Source organism: Antrostomus carolinensis, unplaced genomic scaffold (genome assembly GCF_000700745.2).
Source record: "Antrostomus carolinensis isolate BGI_N321 unplaced genomic scaffold, ASM70074v2 scaffold13979, whole genome shotgun sequence".
NCBI lineage: Eukaryota > Metazoa > Chordata > Aves > Caprimulgiformes > Caprimulgidae > Antrostomus > Antrostomus carolinensis.
This window is the reverse complement of record NW_010336538.1, coordinates 77,125-94,443: the sequence shown is the minus strand read 5'-3', so window position 1 is coordinate 94,443 and position 17,319 is coordinate 77,125. Positions and strand designations below refer to the sequence as shown.

The window sequence follows — 17,319 nt, the reverse complement described above, 5'->3', positions numbered from 1 at the left end:
GGGGTTGGACTTGATGATCTTGGAGGTCTTTTCCAACCCAATCTATTCTATGATTCTATGATTCTATGATTCTATGATTCTATGATTCTATGATTTGAAAGCCTAGTGGCACACGCACTTCAGGCTAGGCATTTGAGCACAGAGCTACACAAAAATTGTTTTCAAACATCTCTACCAAGGAACTATGTATTTCCTAGTAACAAAATAAGGTTAAAAAACAGCCATAAAACTGATGGTCCTATTGAGGCCAACTCACTGATTTCTCAAGATGTCAGTGCCAGGTCTTTAAAGCCCTTTCTCTAGGCTAACACTCACAAAGGCTCTGTCTGACAGGTATTTACAATGTTTAATTACAATAATTCAGAGGGTATGAAGTGAACAAAAATGGCTCAAAAATGTTCTTAGTTAAATGCATTTCAGCATGACTGTTGTGGATTGTATGGTGACACCTAAATACCACATCTGAATTCTGGGCCAGCTTGTCCTCCTGTTGTTACACATGTAAAATTTACTAGCAACTCTGATGCTGCCAGAGGGAAATGAAAGGTCCTATGAAGGAGGTGAAGCTGCTTTACATTTGCCACCTCCAGTATTTGGAAATGGTCAGGTGCATCTCTGTATCTGCAGACAAAGGTTTGGAAAGAAAATGGACTAATTAATTTTCTTACTTAACACTAAACAAATTGGATCCCTGGGGTGGAATGACTGAGCACACAACAGAGCTGACATGCAATTAGAAAAAAAGAATGTATTGTTGTTTGGGCTAAATCACACGGGAAGCGTGGGAGAGGTATGGAATTGATGTTGTTTAGTTTAGTTTCTGTTGCCAAAGAGTCAAGCTCATTTGTGTCATGGATCCCTAGCACAGCAGCTGCTCCCTCTCCAGTCACATCACTATTTGAAGCAGAGAGGTGTAAAGCACATGTACGCAGAAAGGTGTTTCTGACCACTGCTAGCTGTTGGTCTGTGTCTCTGAGAAAGACTATGAAAACTTCAACAATGAGAGAAAAAACCTACAAAGAAGCACCAGACTAGGGATGGCTGAGCATGGTAGAGTATCCAAGAGTGGGAAAGAACATCTTGCTTGAAATATGCCCATTCTTGGCTGATCCCTGCTGCTTTGTGGAAAATGTGCCTTTGGAGCTTCTCCATAACAAGCCCTGGCTGGTCAAAAAGAATGCCTGACTCCATCACTGTGCTTTCCTCCTAAAGAAAGATGTCTGTGAGACCTCTAGATTTTTGCATGGGCCAAAGAAACCCCCAAAGTAGTCAGATCTCCACAGGGGACCTCCAGCAGGTCTGCTCTGCTGAGTAGCTATGCTGCCTTTCTTGCTTAACCTCTGGTGCTGTGCAGAACATACGGCAAGAACAGATTGCTTTCCCCTGATGTCTTGTACTGTCAGCAGAATGATTTGTGGACAAAAGAAAAATACTAAACTTTCTGAACACTGGTCTTCTTTATCTTTGGAGTGAACCAGAATGGTAGATTAGGTCTTTTTTGATGTTTTTTTTATTCTGCTGCTGATTTGAGTGCTTGTTATCAGTGGGAGTGCTCTGCTATAGCAATAGCTTTAGATCTTCACTGGGTATGAGGAGCACAAGGCCTTTGTGTAAGAACTTCTCTCACTCTACATACTAATCCATTGATCTGAATTCTCCCAATTCCAGCTGAAATTCTCTCACACTGATACAGTAAGGCTTGCATGTGCCAGCCCCCAGCTGGCAGAGTTTTTCCCCACTCCTTGCCAAGGAAGGGGATGTATTGTAGGCAGAGTGAGCTCGGTCACAATATGCCACACTTTCCTAATCCTGTACAACTCAGGAGGTCCCCTGGGGCTGTGGCAGCTGCTGGAGCTTTGCAAAGCCCTGGAGCTGTTCTGAATTCTGCAGTTTCAGAAAAGAGGGAAAACAACACCATCCTTGGCCACTTTTGTCTTCATCCTCTTTTGTGAATGCTGCCAAGGATTTCACCCACAAGCCTTGGGATTTGGCTCTTGACTTTCTTAGGTGGGTGTAAATCAGAAGTAACCCCAGATAAGTGCATGGTAGTACCCAGAGTTTTGGACTCCACCTGATGAATCAGCTGTCACTGAGGACTAACCCTCATGACAGATGGCAAATGTGACAGTTGTGAAGGCACAAGGTGCCACAGTTGCCATCAGGTGATCACAGTTTTCTGTATCAATTGGAAACTGCTTAAAACAGCAGCTACTCAGGCTGGCATGTTTTTTTGGGGTGGGGGGAAGGCTGCTGGCCTGACAAGGTAAGTGAGACACTGAGCAGCCACTCTCTAGTAAATTTGGTAGCAACACAAATGGAGACGAACAGTTGTTTTTTCCCTGCATGCTGGCTCAAGAGGTTAGTAGTGAAGGAAGCCACAGGGTAAGAAAAAACATCTCAGGCTGTTTCTTAGTCATCAAGTGATCTTCAGAAATTGCTGAAAGCAGAATCTAATATTATAAAGTCACTTCTCCATTCTTTCATCTCATTTTGTTTAAAAACAACTCCCAAAACACTAAAAACAAAACAAGCAACCATTCCGATCACGACTGTTGTCTGAACTTGTCAACATCTGCCCTGAGGATTTGTTATCCATCAGTCAGCCCCGAGCAGATGGGGGAGATGAGCAATTAGGAAATGATCCTTTAAGCTGCACGGTCGTTAATACTCTTCTGTTCTTCTAAGTCCTGTGCTTTGAATTTGGGCTTGAGTGGCAAATTCTCTTTGTCCAGGAGCAACTTTGAACGTGCTCTAATTTTCTGCAGCTGTCTTTTGCTTGTCTTCTCTCTGCTGTATATTTAACCCATCTGTCAGCCACAGACCGGTTCTGATGAAAAAGGAATTTGGTTATGAGGACAGTACAGTTTCAAGAGCTGTCCTGGAGCCCGTAGACAGAGCCAGGTCAAGAGGTCTGAAAGCTCATGTCTTCTGCTTCTCTGCAAGAATGACAGCACAGGGACACTGTGAGTTTCTATATCTGCTGTTGCCCATGCACTGAAGTTCTTGCCCATGTGAGTTTCGTGGATGGAAATGATAAGTAGTTCAGTTTTCATACCCATTCAGCCGTAGTGCAAATAATGATAACAGGTTTTGTATCAGCTTTTTCATTAGCTCTCGGACTCAGAACACCAAATTGTTTTACTAATGGGACTTATTTAGGGTTTTAAAGATGATCTGGACTAAACTGGATGCATAGTGGGCTGTGCCCCTGTTTTGGACTCCTGCAAAACTTGTGTGCCACTCAGTGTCTCTGAATGAACAGGGACAGCCCTCTCTGTTCAGCAAGACAGACGTCAATGAAAATCAGAGACAGCTGGGAAAAGTCCCTTTTTTGCCTTAAGCCTAGTTGTGAAGTGTGGAATTTATTCCTGGGAAGCACATGAAGAACTTCAACGTCACTTTCTGCACTGAGTTTGTGTTTTAAGTGATTCAGTCTGAATGCATAAGGCACCATGATGCAACTGATCTTCAAACGCAGCTGACTCACGCTCTTAGAAATTCAGCTCCTTAGTTTAGATTATCCCAGGATGAAAAATGTGGGTACATAAAGTAATTCCTAGGCAGTCAGACGAAAAGCCAGGTAGCAACAAAGCATCCAGATTAAGGATGCTCACAAGGAGACCTAAACCAGGTGCATCCCCTGGGGCTGGAAACCTGGGCTGCAGTCCTGCCTTGTTGAGCCTAACCTCATGGATGTGGTTAAGTCCATTCCCAGGCTCTCTTGGAGTGGCTGGATCAGACCTGCACATAACTGCTAATGTACATGTGCCTAAAAGTCACTCTTTTTGAAATTTTTGTGACTGGGTGTTGGAGTAGGAGGGAAGTTTGTCCCTTGAGCTCTGGCGCCAAGGGGACAGCAAAGCCAAAAGCCCTGGTTTGTAGGTTGTGGTCAACACAAGAGCAATGGTCTTTCTGCAGTCCCTGCAGAAGCTGGCTGGGAGATGCTCTCTGTAACGGGGCTAGTTGACATCAGTGACATTTATAAAACACATCCATTGCTAAATGGATTTGTTGCACTGACCTTTACGTAAACTCATAGTCCACATTTAGATGATGCAGACAGTTTCTGATTGCCATTTTTGTTACAAATGTCATGGTTTGGGGTCGTTTCTGTTGCACAAGATCACTTGTGCAATTTAAAATCAATTGTGTTATTTAATCACAAAAAGCCCAACTCTAAAGTGGTTTGCATTAGTGGGACTGCAGACGTCAGGGAGGCTACCAGTGAAGGGTGTGCGTAGGTTTTTTTTTAAAGAGGTTATTTCCTTTATTTAAGTAGGATATTATAAGAGGAGTAAAAACAGACATTCAAACAATAGATTATTATGACTTCTTTAAAAATAAGGATGACCAAAAATGTTAGAGGCATTTTAGCAGATAATTTTCCAAACACTGATGGTATATTTGATCTTTTCAAAATAATGACTTTTGTGAAAAGTGGTCAAATCAGAGCCTGTAGTCATTAAAAGAAACATTTGTAAAATGTGTGGTAATGAATTTGAGGAGGCTAGAGCAGAAGTTACAGGCTGGAGAAAACTTTATATATCCAAGTGATGGTACAATCAATCAGAGCTGGAAATTATGCGGCCAGTATTTTGTGTGAGACAGTTTAAAAGAGTGGAAAGCCACAGAAATTGGCTGGTTTTGGTTTTCCTGTTAATAATCTTGCTTTATTGATGTCAGGGGATAAGTCTGCCTCCCTCCCACAGACTCCTGATTGAGCCCTGTGGTGCCCAGTTGTCTTCTGAATTTGTTTCAGGACCCACAAATCTGTCAGTGAACCCTAAACTCCAAGATGTTGATGTCTCTGAAGCAACACACTTCTTTCTCCCTGAGGCTGGGTTTCATACTTCATAATGAAATTTTTCAGGGGATCTTTTGTGAAGACTAGTTCATGCATATTGCTCAAGACTGGTGAGCAAATTGTCTTGTTTTTCCTTCAGTCCTCTCCTTGAGTATTAGCTTTGCCAGAAAGGTGTGCATGAAGCTGAAACTCAAAATGTTATTCCCAGGGCATGAAACTGGCAAGTGATTCCAGAGAAAGCCTTCATTCACTGTGCTTCAACATTTTAAAATATCCCTGCTTGCTCAAAATGGCTTTCCTTACGGTATTCCTGTGGCTTTGTTGAGGTAATATATTGCCTTTTGCCTTACAAGAACAGACTCTTTACTTGGGAACATTCATATCAGACAGAAGGAGGATAGGCACCTACAGCATAAACCATGGATGGTATTGAGCAATATACAGAAAATTCATATTATTATCACTGCATAAGTTTCCCTCTTGGCATATCATCCTCGCCTTTGTTAGCAGAATGACTCTGGACTCCTGTTAGACCTTGTAGAATTTGACCCAGGGAATTAATGGTATTAAAATGAAGACAATTTGCCATACTATAGTCACAGGAATTTATTAGACCAATTAATGAGTTTTTCTAGCTAAAGCGAGACTTGACAGGAATTGCTAGTAATGAATAATCTCCCCTTCTTGCTAATCTGGAACAAGCCAGTGCTTTGCACTTAATACATACACTGTGTTCACAGCACTCTGGACACTGTGCCCAGAGACAGCTAAAATGGCTGGTTATAACCCACAGAAATCCCAACCAAAACAAACAAATAATAAAAAAAAGGGTTAAAAAGAATTCTGCCAAACTTTTCCCAGAAATCCTATTCAGATGATTTTTTTTCTCTTTTTATGCCTTTCCTATTACACCCCTCTCTCTGTTTCACATGGAAAACAACAGCGAAATAAAGGTCAGAAAATAAAGAAGAAAGATTAAAAAAAAAAATTGACTTTGGGAATATAAAATAAAATTTTGAAGCAAAAAATTCCAAATAACAGTGAAGATATTTTTCACAATAAGAATGTTCCATAGTGAAGGAAAAGCTGTTCTGCTAAAAAAAAAAAAAATTAAAAAATATCTGGCATTCAGGCAGTGATCTCCGTGGTGAGCACACATCCCACAGTCTGGGTTTGGGAGGCCCTGTGCTCCTGTCCTCATGCTCTTGCTACAGGTTGGCCCTGTGCAGGCTTCCAGCTCTCACTGGGAGCTATTTATGTGGGGCTCAAACAGAGGGAGGGACAGAAGGAAGCAGGTGATTGTCCATGGCCTTGCTATGACTGTCCTGCCTGGAAATTACTCAAAATGGCCTTGAAGCTACTTGAATGTCCCCTTTTTGCATAATTTGTGCAAGGGTGGAGTGGGATCTGTTGGCTTCACAACTTTCCTCTCATGTCTCTGCATTTGTGTGTTCAGTCTGATCTCTGCTTCCTGTTTTACACCAAGTATTTATTTCTTTCTTCCTCTGAAACCTCTCCCGCATGGAGTGAGGACCTGATAGCATTCACATTCAACCTCAGCACTTGTGTGGGTTTGAGACAGGGCTGAATAAGTTTGCTAAAAAAGAGGAAGTAGTAGATAGACAGGATGGATCCAACCCTTTCTTTATCTCCAGCCCTACCAGAGACAATGACGAGCTCCTGATGGTGAGCTCCCTTGTGAACCTATTATGAAACAGGGACAATAGGAAGTCCTTGTGTTTAGATAAAGCTGACAGACCTGGTCACTTGAAAACTGTGGTTTTGTGAGAAATGAGACAAGAAGCTGGGCTCACACTGTTTGCAGCAGCAACTCTAACAGAGAGGTGTACCCACTGATGAGAAGAGACTCAGACCTTTACCATTCCCTCATGGTGGCATTCCATATTCCCACACTACCATTTCTCCAAGCTTTGCCCTTGTGCTTATACTAGAGCACAAAGGGTGAAAAATCCTCTCATTATGCTTTGCTTTGGTAATATTTTTTTTCTCTATGTGCACATATATAAACAATCGAAGTTGGTGCTGGGTCAAAAAAATTTAAGCACCTTCTCTCTTTGCTAGAAAGGACTTCAGGGCTGCCCAATGTACTATGTGCACAGAGGCAGATAAAATATGGTGACTGTATTGCTATGTCTTACTTAAAAGTTGTGCATACCCAAGGATTGTTAGCACTTGTGTGTTTTGCTATGCCACAAGGCAGCAGCAGCAAAGGTACAAGTTAACCTTATCCACCAGTGGAGTGAAAAGTCACAGAAGTTCTGAGTGGAAAAACCTGTGGCCCTGAAGCTGACTTCTGCTCTACTTTATTAAAATCAGTGGCTTTCCAGGCACTGTAAGGCAAAAAATTCCAGGTGATGTTACATCAACTGCTGAAGGAAAGGAAATACCTGATGAGGTGGAAGAACATTGGGTTTCACAAGCTGCATTGAGAAAAATCTGTCTTTCTATTTCATGCAGGTGTCAGAGAACTCAGGCTGTGTATCCTCCTCTTTACATGAGCTTACGCCATAAACCTGACTGTCCCTTAATGTACGTTTTGAGCCCTCTCCTTCTCTCACTTTACTTCAGCAAGCTTTTATACCCCAGAATCACCAGACTTGACAGCTGGATGTATTAAATGTCAGGTGAAATTTAAAATCACATTTAAAATCAGATCAAAGACGCAACCTATAATGGTGGCCATGGCTTTTGCCCACCTGTATGACACAAAGTAGAAGGAGCTGCTGAAAGTACGCCAGGGTGAATGGACCTTGTGAGTCCTCACTGTACTTGGTGTACTTTAACCCACAGCAGCACTTCTAGTTTAGAATAAACTATAACCTGTAGAGAGGGTGTGCAAGGGGTGACACAAGCAATTCGTGAATAAAGATAATTTGCAACTGATGAATAAGTGTTAAATTTAAGATTTACAGATTTGTTTAGTGCTGTCTGAACTCTGCTTCTTCTAAAGCCAAAACAACGAGCTGCGTTTAGATCTTTGGGCAAGGTAAGGTCTGGGGAGGGAGCCTCTGTCTTTTATTAGATTAGCTCTAAAAGTGAGGAGAAAAAACAGACTATTTTTTTAGGTACTCAAAGTCTACCTCTAGGACTGTGTGTTCTTCAAGCTATCCCTCTGAAGTCAGTAAAAGAGTGCATAATATGTAAAGCATCTTTATGAACATCTGTAAGACTGAAAATTTAGGCTACATTAGGCAGAAATGATGTGTTTGTACAAGGTTAACACTGTTCTTAACTGGTTATTAGACACTATTACCATACAAATAATAAATCTTGTAGTAAAACTGTTATAAACAGCATCTGCCTATGTTCATCTTGCACAACTTTCCATCCAGTCACTGGCCAGACTGCTGGATACTCAAGTCTGGTGGGGACCCAGCAGAGGGAAAATTACCTGGTTCTCTTTCAGAGTTATCTGTCCCTGCTCCTTGCAGCCAATGAATGTCCTGATACACCTGTAAATCTTCTCATCCTGTTGCACTCTTTGAACAAAGTTAGCAGGAAAAAATCCAGTTCTGTCATCAATTTTCCCCTGTGGAGAACATATAATGATAGAAGAAGGTCATTAACATCAGTAGCTTTAATACAAGTTCAGTATTGAAAATAATGTATTTTTCCCTTTGGAAAGAAAACAGACAGATAGAAAATAATTAACACATACCTTCCACCAGTCTTCATTGGAGTCTTCCAGAAGAGTGATCATATCCCCTGGCCTGTAATTAGAAGAAGAAAAGTAGATTAAGATGATTCTTAACTGTTATGCTGCATCAGCTTCCACAATTACCTTCTAATGGGAAGGTGGTCCTTCCTCAGTCATTTTATCTGAGTATTCACTGCAGGTAAACTCAATGAGGCAGCAAGGTTTTCTTAAATCGTACATGGTAAAGTAGAAAGAGTCTCTGTATATTGGCGCTAGATCTTTGTTTTGAGACAACTATGAACTGGATTTTTTGCTTCCTGTTTAATAAGAAACTGTTTATAACACAGTCCCTATTTGTTACAGGCATTATCTTGTTACTTCAAGACATTTCACATTGTTGGGACACACCACTTTTTATCACCTGCGTTTTCAAGCTGTGATTGCAGAAGGAAGGCAGCAGGAAAATAGTTCTATTTAACTGACAAAGGCAATTAGTCAGCAGGGATATAATTCTGCCCAGGAATGTCTTTTTGATTTGAATGGGACGTATTTACCTTTCTAATATGTAGTGCAGGGTTGTAATTGCTAAGTATCAGCATCCAGCTGACTAGTTCCAAAGCAGAGCTAAGAGAATAATTTGGCTGGAAATGCTAATAATGAAATGTGATGAGCTGATTTTGTGCAGGTAGTTGAACAGTTATTTGATGTCCTTCCCCCACTGGTGGCACTTCATCAATGTTATTATGTAATTATAATAGCGCTGTGTTGTAGAAAGTAAGTGGCAGCCCATTTCCAAACAGATTAACCTCAGAAAACTCTATCTGCTGACAAGAGGCATTTATTTGATCTTAATAAAATTAACGGTTGACCCCTAATTATTCAGCTTTCCTTGCACATCCTGTTAGGCTCACTGTATTGTTGAGGTATCAGCAGAAGAGTAAATGCATCTGCAGCATGTGATGGATAATGGGTCCAATTGAACGGGCTCTGTCAGAGCACACATAGAAGCTGTGGACCTGTCTAGGATGCAGCTGGAGGTGGGGATGGTGCTGGGCTTCTTTGGTCCACTTGCCCGGTGATTGTCATTGCTCCTGAGGACTGGAGAAACCAGCACTTGGTCTTCTAATACTGTGTGATGTGAACCAGAGTTTTCCAGCTTTCACAGAAAGGCACTTTCAATAGGGCAATAGGGTAGATTTTCCTCAAGTCCTCCTCAGGAAGCTGTTCCAATGTGTTTGGAATAATTAAATGTTGCCGAGATGAGAAAGGAAGCTAGAGAAGAAGGACAAGTTGGTATTCCAGTGGTAAAAGATTTCTTCCATGGGAAAGGACACCTGAGTCCCTTATTCGAGTTAATATTCAGTATAAACACCTAAAGAGATTTTGAGGGAGCCCGTCTTGCCACTTTAAAGTTAATATCCTGTAACACCATTGGAGTCATACTGCAAGGAAGAACACTCCAACAAAAAAGATTTAGAGACCCTCATCCTCCAAACACCCTTCAGCCTGGTTGTTAGAAAAATAACTTAGAAAATATAAATTTATTTGGCTGTCAGAGAAAGACGGCAACTGAACCTAAAGTCTCTCCATGTCAGGGGTCTGAGCACTGAGATTTTTAGGTACAAGACCTGCATATTTTGTTTTCTGATATTTTTTAGCACAGGGCTAACATAGATGTCTCTAATCTCCAAAAAAGATTCAAAATAGAAGTCCCAGCTGGACCTGTGTTACTCTTGCTTTCTAGACTTAGTCTGGTAATCCTTGAAAGGAGGCAACTTGCTTGGTGTTTACTACTGGTTGAAATCACTCTCAAGTCTCATCTTTTTCATCTGTAAATCACAACCCTTGGTAAGTTGTCTGCTCTACATCAGTGCTCTAGATTTCAGCAGGTGAAAAGATAGGTGCTCATCAGCTCTGAAGTAGCCAGGCAATGTTCACTGATGAACATTGCTGGTCCCTTCCAAATATTCTATTCTGTCTGAAACCTGGAGTTGCCTGTCTCCAGGACTCTCTTTATTGCAAAATAAGGCCATCTCTGAGAATAAGTATATTACTGCAATGTCCTACTTTACTTATGCCAGAGCTTTGGAAAACCTGATTGTCTGCTCCTGCTGTTGAGGAAGAAATCAAGGTTGTGGCAAGTACTAATTACTGCTGAAATCAGGGCTGGCACCTCTCCGCTGCAGTAAGCTACCACCCATTGCATCCCCTCAGAGCTGAGCTGAGATTTCCATAAATGTCCCCTAACTCCTCTTCCCTGCTCAGCTCCTTCCCCTGTTACTTGCTTTCATTATGTTAGGGCAGTGTCCTGCCTGGTCCCTGACTTGGGTTCCCAGGACAGAGCTTCTCAGTCTTGACAACATTGCTATGCTGAACCCACCTCCAGCAACTCAGTTATGTTAAGTGAAAATTCATGCAAATGAGCTGAATCCTGCCTGGCTCTGCAATGACCAAACAACGTTACTAGCTATTTGTCATCCCTTATGAACCCATATATTACTGAATTTCCAGCCATGGGACAAACAATGCTGCTGTAGCTGAGTAACACTAGTCCAAAATCTGGCTGGTGTCCCTGGAAAGAGCCTGTTAGTCGTGACAATCCAGGTTGCAGACCACAGGTTGCTTTTTACCCTAATATGGGGGATGGGAGAATTTTGGAGAATGATGTGTTTTTCTGGATTGCTATGACTTGATGAGGATGGTAGTCCAGCACAGGCTTGTCTGAGCAGTGTCCTCCTTCTTCATGGAACAAAGGTGCAAACTGGAACACAACCCTAAAGGAGCAGGATGCAAAGTGGAATCCCTCAAGCAGAATAGCTGGCAAGTTGCTATTTCCTGAAGAGCTGACATTCCTAAAATAGTGATCAGGAAATGCCAGCGAAGCAGAATGATAGGGAAGCTTGCGATTTCTGCCTTACATCCCACCCATTATTTCAAGAGTGATGAGAAGGCACAGCTAGGAAGAGGAAAAAAGCTTTCAGAGAAGGAGATGCTGACAAGAGGGGCATTTGTCTGGAAATTCCCCAAATTCTGTGGCATGTACATGATTATTTTGATGTAGGGGATGCCTTGAAGAGAGCTGGCACATTTCATGACAAGAACTCTAACAAGACCATGCAAAATGTGAGTAGCATGAGTCAAGCTACTTGCAATAAAAGAAAAGATGTCCTTTCACTTCAGTGGGCTTGGATTAGACCTTGCAGTGCTAGCAACTGATGCAGAACTGTTAAGGAAGTGTTAAAAATTATAATTAAAAAGGTTATTTCGCAAAGATCAGAATACGTCTTTCTCATGTGAAAGCACTGCTCTGCAGCAGCTGGACATTGTTCTCTTTTCTCAGACATAAACTAAATGTGAAGGAAGATCAAAAGGGACTGACGTGGCAAATCAAAAGGGACTGACTGTGAGGGACTGATAAAATGTTCAGCATTAGCATGAGAGCTGGTGAGGATTTCCTAGTTGAAAACTTTTGGCTGAAAAAAACAAAGCAACTGAAAACTGAGTATTATCTAGCTGAAAGCCATCTTGCTCCTAAGGTGTTTTTGAAACTTTTTCTCTGTTGTGTCCTTGACAAAAAAGCTAGTCACCAGTTTTTTTATCTATGAGAATATCTTTGTATCTACAAGTAGGTACATCTATTAAAAATGTTTAGTAGAAATCTCAGAATGCCCTCCCTCCCCTGAAGTCATATACAGGCATGTGAACCTCGGTTCACATGGGTCAAATCAACTAATAAATATTTTGGGGCTTTACCTCATCTCCAAGTCTTCATTTTCTTGTGGTACAAATTTGTACAAGGCAACATAGGTGTTCATTTGTAACGTGCTTTTATAAAATGGTCCCTTTAAGAAAAAAAGAAAAACATAAAATATAAATACCTGTCCTGTACAGGAATTTGGTTGAGTTTGTTAGAGACTAAGGAACTGATCCTCTAAGGTCTGATCTTCCTAGAAATGAGCTGGAATCATCTCATTGCTTTCACACCTTGGAGGACTATGGCCCAAATACACTGCAAGCCACGAAGGCAGTAACTATCTTCATTTAGAAGTAAGATTCTTTAGAAATAAGATTATTTAAAAATAAGCCCAGATCAAACTCCAGGCTTCCAAAGAACAGAAGCAGAAATATGTACAAGTTGGTCTTTTGGGTGAGATCTTAAAAATGAGTTAATATATGACTCTTACGAGGCCAGCAGTGTATTATTGTCATTGTATACAGTGACTGTTATACAGTCCTCATTATGGATAGAGCTAGAGCTGTACAGTGCACAGGTCCAAAAAACATGGTGGGAAAATAACTTTCTTAAACAGAAAGCTGCTTGCATTGGGCTTCCCAGAGAGAAGGCTGACTATTCTCTCTCCTCCCTTTCTCCACTGGTAATCTGGAGAAAAAGAAGCACCTAAACAAAACCCCAAATAATTTTCCAAATCAGATCTATGATTTTTATGTTACTGCAGTTCTATTGCAATGACCCGACCTCCCCACTGGATCTTTTGTGTTCACAGTATCAATTCGTAATAAACAGAAGTACATGGAAGGGATCATAACGGGTAAACTGAAGAACCATCCAGTCCTGTATATTGCTTCCAATGTGGCCGGTGGCCCAGAAATAGCGTAAGAACGTGACAGTCGGATATCAATGCTTCTCCAGAATAGTACCCCAGCAGACCTACTCAAGGTCCTCAGCTATCCATAAAAACAAGCCTCTTATATGACTTCCCATTCCCATCGCATTCTCACGAAATTTATGCCCATACCGGGGAATGTATACTTTTTGGTTCTTCTCCAAAGTGTTCTGTGCCATTTTCGGAGTATGTAAACACTGAAATAAAGCAAACACATGACATTTTAAGAGTAGTTTAAGACTCATCACCTCAGCAGGATCACCTTTATTTTGTTAATCTCTTCCTTTTCCCCCCTTTGATCCCTTGTGCTCTCCTCTGAACCCTTCTACAGCACGAGCAGAACCATGGCACATGGCACAAAACAACCTCTGTCTTGAAGAATCTATGATTTTAACAAAACCCCTGTTTTTATCAGATGAATTACACAAGTACAGCACTGGGAATAGAACCTAGGGTCTCTAATTGCATTATTATTTAAAGTCCAGCAGCCTTTTCCTCACAGTGAATGCTGAATTTTCATGTATAGGATGAGCTGTATTTCCATTTAAATGCACCTGCAAAACCTGATGACCATATCTGAGCAATATTGTGGGAAGTTTGTATGCAAAACCAATTCTTCCGCCTCCGTTCCTCTAGCTCTGAATGTTTGATAGCTGCCTTTGATCTCTCTCTCCAGTAGTCCCTGCCTGGGGGGCACTGGATATGCTGTCTCTGTCTCTGATTTTATTGGGGGTACCTGAATTGCTTTCAAATTGGGATGGGTTATCTGAGACACAGGCCTATATGGGTGAAAATTTGCTTCTAAGTTACTAAATCAGAAACTCACAGAATAAAACAATGGTCATAGCACCTAACATACCTGATATCTAATCAGTTACCCTCTACTGTAATTACTTAATGAGCTGACTGATGCGTGTCCTTGGTTATCTCCCTAGAAAAACCACAGTGGGTTTATTACATTGACTGAGTTCCCCCTTCACATTTTAAGAATTACCTGGTGGTTCTTGCTGCTGGATAAAGTCTGATTATGATTTTAATAGCTGGAGACTTTAAGCAGCTAGAACCATCAGCATCTTCTCTTACCATTTACCTCTGCAGGCATTTGAGCAGAGGTTGGATTTTGTAGCCTCTAACAATTCAGAAATCTCCAAAATGCTAATAAGTAGCAGGCTGATTGAGTGCATTTTATTTTTGTTTCTCTGTGGTACAGTGACACATGTTCAGGGGAAAGAACACCAAACTGCTGAATTTCTTTTCCCTTCTGCTCTTTCACTTGCTCACCCTTTCTTCCATTAACACATATTTCTGTGGCTATGCTACATTGTAAATGACAACCAAACAAAGAGTCTTCGAAGTTTTATGAATGAAATAGTAGGGTTCCTTGATAATAGAAAGTTATAATTAGACATTGAAAAAAATGTAGTGTTCTTATGACAGGAAAGTTAGCTAAAACAGCAGCCATAGCGTGTATGAGAAAGATTTTTTACAAAGTGACACACATGCACATGTTCTCTGATAAAATGTAAGACAATATCGCAGTCGTGAAGTCCAACGTGTGAGTGTGAAGACAGCATGTGAGCTGATACCTGCAGCATTTAACCTGAACATGCCACAAGCTGTGTCCACGTGGTCTGACTGCAGCTGACCTGGAGGCCTCACTGTGCTCCTCACCAAGTCCTATTGTAGAGGGACTCTGACCCTACAAACTGTCAGAAGTACCAGAAACCTTAAACTAAAATTAATTTCCTGTATCTTCTAGTATAAGGTTATATGTATATCTGACATCTGTATAAAGGGATGTAAAATGTTGCTGTTACAATCTGGCAGTGTTTAAGTCCTACTCAAATGACTACACTTTGTTTTTTGTGTCCAGAGGAAACGGAGTTAGGGAAACAAGGTTCTGGTGAATCATGAGTTGGGTAACCAGGAGCATTTTAGAATTGCAGAAAGGAATTCATCAGACAAAGTATAAGTATTTCAGCAACCTGTTTGGAGTAATTTCTGCTTGGTGATAGAAAATAAAACCAAGTTACTAACGTACAGCCTCGTGAGCTGTGGAGCTGACCCAGCAGGTGGGGAGGGAGCAGGACTGTATCCTTGTGTTTGCTGACACCAATCTTGGGTTTGCAGGAAGGACATTTGATATTTCACTTGAGGGGAAAGTGCTCAAATCCCTGTTGATAACAGGCTCATACATGCCACTTAAAGTGTATTTTAGTTTGCGGGACTTGGGTTACAGATGGCAGTTCACAGTAGTGAAGGAATATAACTGGCTTAGAGGAGGCTGAAGGGCTGGAAATTTGGTATGCCATCTTACAGTTGTAAACTAGTAAGGTTTGCTTCATAGTATGTGTGCCAGTGCTTGAATGAAAGCATCTTCCCTTGAAGTTGTTGTCGCTGAAGTCTAAGGAGGGATTACAGAGCCACACATGTCCTTTCACCCTTCTGCAGGCTGTATCTTTTCTGCTGTTTCCCTTTAAGCAAAGAGTCTCAAAAGTACATTTTTCTAAAACCTTATTTGAAGAAGACAGGTTTTTTTAATGGAAAAAAACCCCAACACTCGAATGGACCTGATTCATCAAGACATTGATGTGGAACTGCCTGCTAAAGAGGCACTGGACAAGGGAGGAAAAAGGAGTAGTGAATTTCCCTGTAACAACATTTTGAACTTATTTTGTTAAATTTTTAATTTCTGTTTAACTCATGGTCTCTGGATATTACTTGGAGGCACTTGAACCTGAAGGCCTTAGAGCTACATCCACAAAACAGAAATCCATCTGTTTTCATGTTTGTTTGCCCTAGCAGCAGCAGGAAAAAAAGAAAAAGAAAAAAAGCAAGCAGGGATTTTTACAGTCTGAAAAGGATTTTACCATTTCCATAGCTTGTGCAAACAGTGCCGGCAGTTTATTAAAAAAAATCTACCAAGGGGAAATTTTTGGAGTGACTGATGCATAATTTATACTCTGAGCCTCTGAAGGATGGACTGTAAAAGAGACAGTGCTGATCAAAGGAATCATTAATGTGCTGCGGAAGTTATTTGGAGGTTTGACACATGCTGAGTTTTTAAACTAATCTCTTTGAGTAAGTTCCTTGAACGCCTCTAGTGCATTCAGTGAATGCAGATCTTGGAGAAAACAAAGTTTCTTTGGGTTTCAGAAATAAAACTATCAATCAACAATGAAATAAAAAGTTATCTGAAAACTCAAACGTGGCCAAATTAATCTCAGGTGGGCAGGATTAAGCAGTGTGAAGCAGATTGAATTATTTTTCTTTAACCGGGTCAGGTCAACTTGCACTTGCAAAGCAAAACCTAAAAAAATTCTGAGGAGAAAGCAGGTAACATAGATAGGATGTTCACAAAATGAGAGCGAGGAAATGACTGAACACAGTGAGAAGTGATAGGACCAGGATGGGGTGAAAGGAATTAGGAGGTAGCATAAAATGGGAATGGACAGCTGAAGCTGGCGTTTCACCTACAACAATTGCTAGCAGCGTGTGAGGAGCACTGGGAGGTCTAACAGAAGAAAGCTGCACTCGCTGTGATTTATTTTTGTAGTGTACATCTGTACTGGGTTTGCATAGCAAGGGTTTGGTAGCAGGGGGAGCTACAGGGGTAGCTTCTGTGAGAGGTTGCTGCAAGTTTCCCCCATGTCCTACAGAGCCAATGCCAACCAGCTCCAGGACAGACCTGCTGCTGGCCAAGGCCGAGCCAATCAGCAGCAGTGGTAGCACTTCTGGGATAAGATATTTAAGAAGGGGGATAAAACTGCTGTGCAACAGCAACTGTAGCCAGAGAGAGGAGTGAGAATATGTAAGAGAAATGACTACGCTGGCACCAAGGTCAATGAAGAAGGAGGGCGAGGAGGTGCTCCAGGTACCAGAGCAGAAATTCCCCTGAAGCCCGTGGTGAAGACCATGGTGAGGCAGGGGTGCCCATGCAGGTTAATGGTGGAGCAGATATCCACCTGCAGCCTGTGGAGGACTCCATGCCAGAGCAAGTGGATGCCCAAAGGAGGCTGTGACCCCGTGGGAAGCCCACGCTGGAATGGGTTTGCTGGAAGGACTTGTGACCCCGTGGAGGACCCACACTGGAGCAGTCTGGTCCTGAAGGACTGCACGCCATGGAAGAAAGTGACGCTGAAGCAGTTTGTGAAGCACTACAGCCCATGAGAAGGACTCTTGTTGGAGAAGTTTGTGGAAAACTGTCTCTCATTGGCGGGACCCCACAGTGA

General features: G+C 41.7%; 1 protein-coding gene across 2 annotated transcripts in view; it reads right to left on the bottom strand.

Moving 5' to 3' along the window:
- STAC (SH3 and cysteine rich domain) overlaps positions 1-17,319 on the bottom strand; it is a 72,907-nt gene that overhangs the window by 1,252 nt on the left and 54,336 nt on the right. For both annotated transcript variants that reach the window (XM_010174896.1, XM_010174897.1), the window contains 4 exons: positions 13,220-13,284; positions 12,216-12,304; positions 8,484-8,535; positions 8,217-8,354 (listed from right to left, as the gene is read on the bottom strand). In XM_010174896.1, coding sequence (XP_010173198.1) covers positions 8,217-8,354; positions 8,484-8,535; positions 12,216-12,304; positions 13,220-13,284 — 344 coding nt within the window. The remainder of the gene's footprint in view (positions 1-8,216; positions 8,355-8,483; positions 8,536-12,215; positions 12,305-13,219; positions 13,285-17,319) is intronic.